The 12268-nt window shown below is 44.7% G+C and overlaps 1 protein-coding gene across 3 annotated transcripts in view; it reads right to left on the bottom strand.

Moving 5' to 3' along the window:
- LOC124594750 (axin) overlaps positions 1-12268 on the bottom strand; it is a 285091-nt gene that overhangs the window by 22763 nt on the left and 250060 nt on the right. For all 3 annotated transcript variants that reach the window (XM_047133132.1, XM_047133133.1, XM_047133134.1), the window contains one exon: positions 4402-4644. In XM_047133132.1, the coding sequence (XP_046989088.1) occupies positions 4402-4644 (243 nt within the window). The remainder of the gene's footprint in view (positions 1-4401; positions 4645-12268) is intronic.

Below are 12268 nucleotides of genomic sequence, written 5' to 3'. Positions count from 1 at the left end.
TTTCTACTAGCCCTCGTCTTTTTACCTACTTGATCCTCTGCTGCCTTCACTACTTCATCCCTCAAAGCTACCCATTCATCTTCTACTGTATTTCTTTCCCCCATTCCTGTGAATTGTTCCCTTATGCTCTCCCTGAAAGTCTGTACAACCTCTGGTTCTGTCAGTTTATCCAGGTCTCATCTCCTTAAATTCCCACCTTTTTGGAGTTTCTTCAGTTTTAATCTACAGTTCATAACCAATAGATTGTGGTCAGAGTCCACATCTGCCCCTGGAAATGTCTTACAATTTAAAACCTGGTTCCTAAATCTCTCTCTTACCATTATATAATCTATCTGAAACCTGTCAGTATCTCCAGGGTTCTTCCATGTATACAGCCTTCTTTTATGATTCTTGAACCAAGTGTTAGCTATGATTAAGTTGTGCTGTGTGCAAAATTCTACCAGGCGGCTTCCTCTTTCATTTCTTAGCCCCAATCCATTTTCACCTACTATGTTTCCTTCTCTCCCTTTTCCTACTACCGAATTCCAGTCACCCACGACTATTAAATTTTCGTCACCCTTCACTATCTGAATAGTTTCTTTTATTTCATCATACATTTCTTCAATTTCTTCGTGACCTGCAGAGGTAGTTGGCATACATACTTGTACTACTGTAATAGGTGTGGGCTTCGTATCTATCTTGGCCACAATAATGCGTTCACTATGCTGTTTGTAGTAGCTTACCCACATTCCCATTTTCCTATTCATTATTAAACCTACTCCTGCATTACCCCTATTTGATTTTGTGTTTATAACCCTGTAGTCACCTAACCAGAAGTCTTGTTCCTCCTGCCACCGAACTTCACTAATTCCCACTATATCTAACTTGAACCTATCCATTTCCCTTTTTAAATTTTCTAACGTACCTGCCCGATCTGACGTTCCACACTCCGATCCGTAGAACGCCAGTTTTCTTTCTCCTGATAACGACGTCCTCCTGAGTAGTCCCTGTCCGGAGATCTGAATGGGGGACTATTTTACCTCCGGAATATTTTACACAAGAGGACGCCATCATCATTTAATCATACAGTAAAAAAATGTTGTAAGATAGTACTTACAAATGTTTCTCACAAACCAGTTGGGGTCGTTTTTATTTAGGTTACAAAGCTGTAAGGCGTTCACACGAGCTTAAAACAATTATAGCATGGTAGATGTATCAGAGATTGCACCGTAACAACTGTTTTACCTCAAAGCAAATCCACGTCATTGATGTGCTCACTGAAAGATTGATTTGTCTTCTTATTTTTGTCATAAAGGTTTCTACCATCCTGACAACATGAGCTGTTAGCCTATGATTTCTGCTGCCTGTAGAGTTTTCTGAAGCTTATAATTATGCAAACCATTGGTGCTGACTAGCCATCAGCTTAAGAATCCCAGTTTCATGACCCTGCACAAAGTAATCACTTATTGAGTTTCTGAGATGCTTACCATATAACACTACACAGGAGATGTGTAAATTAAGGACACGACAGACATGGGAAGCATTATACAATCAGTTACTTTCAATCTGGAATGAACCTTAGGGAGGAAACATTTTTCCTTTTACAAAGGAGTAATACTATCTCCATCAACTTGGTTTTAAAGGCAGACAGATCTGCCACATAGTACTGAGCTCAGAACTGGTAAATCTGTCCATTTTTCCAATCTGTAAGCTCTTTATGGTGCATATGCTCTTGCGCACATACATCATCAGTTGTACGTGAATGTTAATTATATTATAACAAGGGGGAGTCAAATGAAAACCTTAAAAGTGTAATTAAAAATTGACACTTCATGCCATTGATCTGTAAGTTGGCAGTATTGTTACCAATTATGTAAGGAATATCTTACAAGTGCAGTATACCACATACAAGTGAAAAACAGCCACAATAAGAGTTCAAAATGGCTTGCAACATGCACAAGGAAGAACAGCATTCTATCATGTGTTTTCTGAGCAATGAAAGTACAGAACATTTAAATCCATCAGCAAATGAAGGTCCAGTATGGTGATGCACATCTATCACTGCCAAATGTATGAGTGGAGTAGAAAGTTCAAAAATGGCAAGACTTTTGTGGCAATGCTCAACACGCAGGTCAGGCACACTATGTTGTGGCGCTAGAGTCTACATGCAGCAGTTGAAACCACTGTGATGGAAAATCAGCACTTGAAGGTGAATGAAATTACAGCAAATCTGAACATTAGTAATGGCTCAACACATCATATCACATCATTCATGAAATGCTTAAGTTCCACAAAAGTCTTTGAAAGATGAGTATCATAGCAGCTCACTCCAGAACTGTTAGAACGACGTGTTGACATCTGCGAAGAACTGTGGCAGTGCTTTGAAGCAGAAGGTGACAATTTCTTCGCGAGAATCATTACAGGAGAAAAAAGTCTTGATACACTACCAACAACATGAAACAAAGAGACCATGCTGGGAAAAGCGCCCTTCCTTATCATCAAAGCCCAAGATGTTCTGGATGCAGCAATGTGCAGGGAAGCTTTTGCAGATTCTCTTTTATGAGGAATGATGGATTGCCTTTGAACAGTATATGACTACGGGAAACACCATCATCAGTGCGCCATATTCTAATACGTTAAAAAAATCAGCATCAGCCTGCAATAAGATCAAAGTGATGTGGACTTATGACTGTGTCATTATGCAACATGACAATGCTTGGCCTCATACTGCCAGTGCCACATTTGCAACTACCAATGAGCCGCACTATGATACTCTGCCGCACTATGATACTCTGCCGCACCTGCAATACTCACCAAACCCTGCACCGAATGATTACCACATGTTTGCACCACTCAAAGAGGCAACAGGAGGAAAGAAGAAAAGAAATTTCATTTCGATGTAAAGGTGCAGCAGGAAGTGCACAAGTGGCTGCGCACACAACCAAAATAATTTTTTTTTTCTTCAGAGGAATCCATGCACTTCCTACGCACTGTAGGAAGTGCGTTGAATGACAGGAAGACTTATGTTGAAAAACTGGACACTTGTGTTACACTCCATATTATAAAAAATTGACGGTTTTTGTTTGACTCCCTCTTAAAATATCATTGTATTTAAAGGGGTACCTGGTAAGCTAGCATATGGTGGATGTAAATGTGCTTGAGAGAGACAGAGAGAGACAGAGAGAGAGAGAGAGAGAGAGAGAGAGAGAGAGAAAGAGAGAGAGAGAGAGAGAGAGAGAGAGAGAGAGGGAGAGGGATAAGACATCAGCACAAACGCTTACAGCCAAATAGTTACCAACCATCAAAAGTACACAAGGGCATCAGGACGGGACTATTTAAAAAAAGCTTTATCTTGTTCAACTTCATGACAAATGAATCCGTAGTAAAAGAGAGAGGTGAACCCACAGTTGCATGAAATGTCATCATGAAATTTCTCATGAAGGATAATGACAATTCTGCCAAAATTTGACAGTTCATTCCCATAGTCCAGGGAACTGCACTTTTCCCACCCTGGGTGAAACACTAGTGCTATGCATTCAAGAAATTACAGTGTGTGTTGGAAATATCATCCACTTGTGCTGTTAGTGTACCAGCACCACAATCCAGAGCACTGAAGCTATTTGTGAACTCACTGAAGGCGGCTGGCACTTAATCAGGCTTGAAATTTCCGATAATTCAGATACTAAAGTATCCATTTAATCAATCAAAAAGAATTGGTATTCAAAGAAGAGTTAGTTTATAGATAACAAAGTTGTTGAATAAAGAGAAGAAAGGTGAGAAAACTGACACTTTTCATGAAATACCAAGGGGAAGGAAATGCCCTTTGAACAGAAATCACCTTTTATGTGAGACTGTAGGACAATGTTTACACACTTGAATCAAGCAGAGCCAGTACAGAGTACCAAAGTGGGAGACCACAATGTTTTGGGAGTGCAATGGCACTCTGCTGGTCAATTTGCCCCAGGAACACGAGACTATTACTGTTGCCTGCTAGTGCCATCTCCTTTTCCAAATCCAGACTACCCACCAGGCAAACAGATATGGCACTTTGATCAGAACTGCATTGAACCTCCATGACAATGCTAATCCCAAATTATAGCAATGATTCAACCACCAGTGGTAGCTATATTATAGACGTCCTTCAATATTCACCATACATCACATTCCAATCACCATGCAACTTCCACATGTTGGATACCTCCACAGAATTCTTGGTGTAGATACCTCATGCCCCATTTGCTTGAGATGTATCCTTATACTTTTATTTAAAAACTGTGTTAGAAAATTGATGGACTGGTGGCAAATGTGTGTGATTTAAATGTGTGATTATTTTTCAAAAGTAAGAAAACTTTAAATTTGATAACAAACTACACAAACAAATGAATAAAAATATACCTCATCACACCAATAATGAAACCTCACCTGTAGCTGCCTTTTTTTGGAAGGTACTCTTTAAACTGACGGAGTGTTATCTGCCGTCCAGGGATCTTGGTCCTGTAAGGAAACTGCTCTTCACAGAAGGAGAATACCACAGTTGTATATTCTGCTTCTGCACCTGTCGTTGGACCACTGGAACGTTGCCCACGACCACTCTTACGTAGTGTTGACTGAGCTGAGAGGGAATAAGCATCCTGAGGACCATGTGTTTTTGAGGATTGTGAAAACCTGTAACAAATGAAGGAAAAGTTTAAACTAAAATAACTCACATATTTTGATTATTTTTATTCTGATGAGGATCATAATTTTTGACACAAGTTATTAGAAACTTTTACATTTGCACATACTTGCCTCAGATAATAAAATACTTTTACACATGTTAAAAACAGCTTGATTTCAATTACCTAAGTATCTGGTTCTCAGACCTGTAATGGATATATCATTATAAAAAGATGTCATATGTGATGAAAGAGATTACGTTTCATACAATTTAGCTTGCAGTGGCAAATTCAGGATGGAATGTAACAATATTATCAAAAGGATAGTTGCTGCTCACCATACAGTGGAGATGCTGAATTGCAGATAGGCATAACAATAAGACTGTTGGAAAGTGAGTTTTTGCGCGCGCGCGCGCACACACACACACACACACACACACACACACACACACACACACGACCACAGTCCCTGGCAGTTTCAGCTAGCAAACTGTAGTCGTGTGTGTGTGTGTGTGTGTGTGTGTGTGTGTGTGTGTGTGTGTGTGTGTGTGTGTGTCACACTTGTGTTTGTGTGTGTGCGTGCGTATGTATGGTGTCTGTTTTTGACAAAGGCTTTGTTGGACGAAAACTCACTTTCCGACAGTCTTTTTGTTGTGCCTATCTGCGACTCAGCATCTCTGCTGTATGGTGAGTAGCAACTATCCTTCTCATAATATTTTTACAGGGTGTATACGTGGACAAGGAAAAAAAAATCCCTGATTTTTCCCGGATTTCCCGGTTAAAAATACACTTTCTCCCGGGTGAAAATACACTTTTTCCATGTTAAGTGACATTATACTCTTCCTCGGCACTGTGAAACTCATCAATCCTTTGAATGTTTATGGTTTTATATACCGACGTAGAATTTCCCAGCACTTTAGAAAACTAAATTCAGGGGGAAAAACACATTTTGAAAGACCTTTGATGTGCAGCAACATGTACGCTGCATATTTTCCTATTACAAAGGTATAAATTTGAATTCCACCAAACACTGCATGTCACTTTCCGAAGCACTGAAATCAAGATTGGGATGCGCTTTTGTAGGCCAGTCATAGCTCATGTCACGTAATCTCGCCAGGTGATGACAGCATAGTACACGTGATGTAGTGAGCCAACAGCAAGATCACTCTTAAGTAGCGCGAACACACAAATAAGGAAAGATAATGGTTTAAATTAATATACATAGCATTCACTTGTAATATTGGTCTCTAAGCTTAATAAGCTGGAAGAGAAGCTAAGCTTCCACATATAATGTTGATCTTTTTTGCTCGTGTTACACTTTAAGATATATAACACAAATGTGGCAGTAAAATTTTTAATAATGATGTGGATGTCTGATCTTCTGGGCTCGAAATATTTCTAAATGGTCGTCCTCAAAGAGTTGATTTTTAAATGAGAGTCAAACGCTTTGTGATTTAAGAAATTCATGGTACATTCTCGCACATAGTTCATCTTGCTTTGAATGTAACGTTTCTCAAACCAACATTCGCAATATTTTCCCGCGACCTGTTAGAAATAGGTTCGTTTCAGCAGTTGCAAGAAAGTGCCAGATAACACGCGTCACCGCGCTTGCGCAGCTACGAAGACGCAGGAAGCCCTTATGTTCGTATGCGTAAAACATTAAAAGACGTTACATTATGACATAAAAGAATCAAAACACAAGAGGATACTTCAAGAGCGTCGGAATTTCATGAACCATACTAAAATTCATAATTCGGCTTAAAATGCACATTCGTATGTAAATTTTCTTGGAGTACCAGTACTGTATTATCTCATGTTTGGTTCTTTATTATGGCACAAGGCCATACGTGCACTTTAAATGCAGGGAACAGTTGAAACTAGCCAATAGTGTGAAATTAAACACTTCGTTTCCAATAAATTGACTGCCTCAGCAGAAAAGGTTAATAAAAGCCTATTCTCTTTAGCAAACCGGCAAAAATAACTTCATTGTTCTATAAGGCGATTAATGCTCGACTGTCAGAAAGGTGGAAATAAAATCTGAATCTAATAACATGTTTCAGCCTTCCGTAATTATGCGAACGTATTTAATTCATTTGATAGATCCCGGACACAAAAATCCGTTTTGTTAACATTTAACGTGAGAACAATAAACGAAGAGGAAACAACAAAATCACTGAACGTAAACACAGGTCACGTGGAGACGACCCACCTCCCCACAACAACTCAGACTGCTCTGTGCATCAGCCCCAGATATACTGTATTTCTGAACCGGGGAAATATTAAGTAGTGGCGCTCAGCCACATTTCTGTAACCAGAAGCGGGAGAAGGTACTACTCATACGCGACTCAACTGCGCATGCGCAAGAGCCCGCCCGCAACTGCTCAAACGAATCTAATTTAAACAGTTGTCACGTCACGCCCATCGGAGGTAATTTGTTGTTATAAAACATTGCGTAGTCTTGCTAAAGCCTTTGACACACTTTGCTGTTAGCAGACGCTTGTATGAGCACTGTTTTGTTGTTGTATACGGCGCATTTCTTTGAACTTAAGTTTTATTTTGTTTTTTGTTTTTTTTTCTCTCGTTCATGTTTTGTTGCTATAGTAGTATTCTGCTGTAGAGGTATACAGTAATATCCTTTGATAGAATATTGGTTCCTACCAGTCAAAAACACAAAAATTTAACTGAAAACTAAAATGAAGAAAAATTCCTGGAATTGTAAACAATTCCCGGGTTTTTCCCAGTTTTCTCCCGGATGAAAAAATTCCCGGGTTTTTCCCGGATCTCCCGGTTGTCCCGGGTCATATACACCCTGTTTTAGTTTACAGTGGTCTTTTCAGTATGTAATGCTTCCAAATAGTGGTCTATCTACAGTTTCCTTCTAAGTGAAAGGAGTGGACGACATGTGGTGAAGGAAGCAGTTGCAGTAATTGTAAAATCAACTCACAGATCAGGTATGTGAAAGTGAGCCGCAGCTTTCAAAATTGTGATCATGCCACACAGTTTACAGATGCTTATACGATAACATAAGTCAAACCTGTAACTGACAACATTAGCCTATCTTAAACTGTGTAAATGTTGACAACTGCTTACTATGAGCAGAGAATGAGATCTGTACGTTTCCTTTTGACTCATTGCGTAGAGAGACAAACCAATGTTGTCCCATACAATTAGCATTGATAATTGCATATCATATATCCATCCTCTGTTCAAATAGCAGATCATTTGAATGCATTACTCTGGTTGAAAGAAAGAATCAGGAATATCTGGTTCCTAAGGAAAATTTTGGCCAGTTTCTGGAATGTGAAGCTGATACTTTTGCTGTAGTCCATGAGGCCTGCAGCAAACATTAGTTCCAATTTACTGTGAAATATTTGCAAAACTTGTTATATGAGAACTACTACAATACCTGTAATTTTCTTTACAATTGATCCAAGTATTGACACTGAAAAGCTCTTAATATGACATTTTCTAGAAGTATTTTAATATTTCACTATATTAACTTGTGTGTAATGTCGACTCATATTGGTTTTACAATTTATTTAAAGTACTTGGGAAAAAGTAATTGAGGCGAAGGAAAGAATCAGTAAATAACCATTATATGACTAACAATCATGACTAATACAGAAACGGGCATACTTGTAGCACCTTGCACTAAATATATAGACACATATATATTAAACAAATGAATTATTACTAGTTTCAAATTTCCTCATTAGCTGATCTCTACAATAGATGAAAACTGACTTTTCAGTGCCAATACTTGGAGGTGGGGGGACAGAGAGGTAGGGAGGGGGGACAGAGAGGTAGGGGGGGAGGAGGGCGGCAGGGGGGGAGAGGGCGGCAGGGGGGGGAGAGGGCGGCAGGGGGGGGAGAGGGCGGCAGGGGGGGAGAGGGCGGCAGGGGGGGGAGAGGGCGGCAGGGGGGGGAGAGGGCGGCAGGGGGGGGAGAGGGCGGCAGGGGGGGGAGAGGGCGGCAGGGGGGGGAGAGGGCGGCAGGGGGGGGAGAGGGCGGCAGGGGGGGGAGAGGGCGGCAGGGGGGGGAGAGGGCGGCAGGGGGGGGGAGAGGGCGGCAGGGGGGGGAGAGGGCGGCAGGGGGGGGAGAGGGCGGCAGGGGGGGGAGAGGGCGGCAGGGGGGGGGAGAGGGCGGCAGGGGGGGGGAGAGGGCGGCAGGGGGGGGAGAGGGCGGCAGGGGGGGAGAGGGCGGCAGGGGGGGGGAGAGGGCGGCAGGGGGGGGGAGAGGGCGGCAGGGGGGGGGAGAGGGCGGCAGGGGGGGAGAGGGCGGCAGGGGTGGGGAGAGGGCGGCAGGGGGGGGAGAGAGGGCGGCAGGGGGGGGGAGAGAGGGCGGCAGGGGGGGAGAGAGGGCGGCAGGGGGGGGGAGAGGGCGGCAGGGGGGGAGAGAGGGCGGCAGGGGGGGGGAGAGAGGGCGGCAGGGGGGGGGAGAGAGGGCGGCAGGGGGGGGAGAGGGCGGCAGGGGGGGGGAGAGAGTGCGGGCAGGGGGGGGGAGAGAGGGCGGCAGGGGGGGGGAGAGAGGGCGGCAGGGGGGGAGAGAGGGCGGCAGGGGGGGGAGAGAGGGCGGCAGGGGGGGGAGAGGGCGGCAGGGGGGGGAGAGGGCGGCAGGGGGGGGAGAGAGTGGCAGGGGGGGGAGAGAGTGGCAGGGGGGGGGAGAGTGGCAGGGGGGGGGGAGAGTGGCAGGGGGGGGGAGAGAGTGGCAGGGGGGGGAGAGAGTGGCAGGGGGGAGAGAGTGGCAGGGGGGGAGAGAGTGGCAGGGGGGGAGAGAGTGGCAGGGGGGGGAGAGTGGCAGGGGGGGGGGAGAGAGTGGCAGGGGGGGAGAGAGTGGCAGGGGGGGAGAGAGTGGCAGGGGGGAGAGAGTGGCAGGGGGGGAGAGAGTGGCAGGGGGAGAGAGTGGTAGGGGGGATGAGAGTGGTAGGGGGGAGAGAGTGGTAGGGGGGAGAGAGTGGTAGGGGGAGAGAGTGGTAGGGGGGGGAGAGAGTGGTAGGGGGGAGAGAGTGGTAGGGGGGGGAGAGAGTGTGGAGGGGGGAGAGATCATAAATCGGTTACGGCATCAATGATTTAAGCCGTAAATAGAAATTTAAAAAGGGTAGGAAGAATTTTCTGTTTAGCAAAAGTGACAAAAAGCAGATTTCAGAGTACCTGACGGCTCAACACAAAAGTTTTGTCTCTAGTACAGATAGTGTTTAGGATCAGTGGACAAGTTCAAAACCATCGTACAATATGCGTTAGATGAGTATGTGCCAAGCAAGATCGTGGTCCAACAAACGAGTTAGAAAACTGCTGCGGAAGCAAAGGTAACTTCACAGCAAACATAAACTTAGCCAAAGCCTTGCAAACAAATAAAAATTATGCGAAGCAAAATGTAGTGTGAGGAGGGCTATGCGAGAGACGTTCAATGAATTCGAAAGTAAAGTTCTATGTACTGACTTGTTTCACAGAGGAAGACTGCAATGTAGTTCCTTCTCTAGATTGTCGCACAGATGACAAAATGGTAGATATCGAAATAGACGACAGAGGAATAGAGAAACAATTAAAATCACTCAAAAGAGGAAAGGCCGCTGGACCTGATGGGATACCAGTTCAATTTACACAGAGTAGGCGAAGGAACTTGCCCCCCTTCTTGCAGCGGTGTACCGTAGGTCTCTAGAAGAGCGTAGCGTTCCAAAGGATTGAAAAGGGCACAGGTCATCCTGTTTTCAAGAAGGGACGTCGAACAGATGTGCAGAACTATAGACCTATATCTCTAACGTCGATCAGTTGTAGAATTTTGGAACACGTATTATGTTAGAGTATAATGACTTTTCTGGAGACTAGAAATCTACTCTGTAGGAATCAGCATGGGTTTCGAAAAAGACGGTCATGTGAAACCCAGCTCGCACTATTCGTCCACGAGACTCAGAGGGCCATAGACACGGGTTCACATGTAGATGCCGTGTTTCTTGACTTCCGCAAGGCGTTTGATACAGTTCCCACAGTCGTTTAATAAACAAAGTAAGAGCATATGGGCTATCAGACCAATTGTCCTGATTGGATTGAGAGTTCCTAGATAACAGAACGCAGCATGTCATTCTCAATGGAGAGAAGTCTTCCGAAGTAAGAGTGATTTCAGGTGTGCCGCAGGGGAGTGTCATAGGACCGTTGCTATTCACAATATACATAAATGACCTGGTGGATGACATCGGAAGTTCACTGAGGCTTTTGGCAGATGATGCTGTGGTGTATCGAGAGGTTGTAACAATGGAAAATTGTACGGAAATGCAGGAGGATCTGCAGCGAATTGACGCATGGTGCAGGGAATGGCAATTGAATCTCAATGTAGACAAGTGTAATGTGCTGCGAATACATAGAAAGATAGATCCCTTATCATTTAGCTACAAAATAGCAGGTCAGCAATTGGAAGCAGTTAATTCCATAAATTATCTGGGAGTACGCATTAGGAGTGATTTAAATGGAATGATCATATAAAGTTGATCGTCAGTAAAGCAGATGCCAGACTGAGATTCATTGGAAGAATCCTAAGGAAATGCAATCCAAAAACAAAGGAAGTAGGTTACAGTACGCTTGTTCGCCCACTGCTTGAATACTGCTCAGCAGTGTGGGATCCGTACCACATAGGGTTGATAGAAGAGATAGAGAAGATCCAACGGAGAGCAGCGCGCTTCGTTACAGGACCATTTAGTAATCGCGAAAGCGTTACAGAGATGATAGATAAACTCCAGTGGAAGACTCTGCAGGAGAGACGCTCAGTAGCTCGTACGGGCTTTTGTTACAAGTTTCGAGAACATACCTTCACCGAAGAGTCAAGCAGTATAATGCTCCCTCCTACATACATCTTGCGAAGAGACCATGAGGATAAAATCAGAGAGATTAGAGCCCACACAGAAGCATATCGACAATCCCCCTTTCCACGAACAATACGAGACTGGTATAGAAGGGAGAACCGATAGAGGTACTCAGGGTACCCTCCGCCACACACTGTCAGGTGGCTTGCGGAGTATGGATGTAGATGTAGATGTAGATAGAGGTAGGGGGGGGGGAGAGAGAGAGAGAGAGAGAGAGAGAGAGAGAGAGAGAGAGAGAGAGAGAGAGAGAGGGGGGTAGGGGAGAGAGAGAGAGAGAGAGAGAGAGAGAGAGAGAGAGAGAGAGAGTGAGAGAGAGAGAGTGAGAGAGAGACAGAGAGGGGGGGTAGGAGAGAGAGAGAGAGAGAGAGAGAGAGAGAGAGAGAGAGAGAGAGCGAGAGAGAGAGAGAGAGAGAGAGAGAGCGAGAGAGAGAGAGAGAGGGAGGGAGAGGGAGAGAGAGAGAGAGAGAGAGAGGGGGGGGAGGGGTAGGGGGAGAGAGAGAGGGGGGGTAAGGGGGGGGGTAAGGAGAGAGAGAGAGAGAGAGAGAGAGAGAGAGAGAGAGAGAGAGAGAGAGAGAGAGAGAGAGAGGGGGGGGGGGGTAGGGAGAGAGAGAGAGGGGGGGTAGGGGGGAGAGAGAGAGAGAGGGGGTTAGGGGGATGAGAGGGGGTTAGGGGGATGAGAGGGGGTTAGGGGGATGAGAGAGGGGTAGGGGGAGAGAGGGGTAGGGGGGAGAGAGGGGGAGAGGGGGGAGAGAGGGGTAGGGGGAGAGAGGGTATGGGGGAG

The sequence above is a fragment of the Schistocerca americana genome, chromosome 2 (genome assembly GCF_021461395.2).
Source record: "Schistocerca americana isolate TAMUIC-IGC-003095 chromosome 2, iqSchAmer2.1, whole genome shotgun sequence".
Classification (NCBI taxonomy): Eukaryota; Metazoa; Arthropoda; class Insecta; order Orthoptera; family Acrididae; genus Schistocerca; species Schistocerca americana.
The sequence above is the reverse complement of the archived record's forward strand: the minus strand, read 5'-3'. Positions and strand labels throughout refer to the sequence as shown.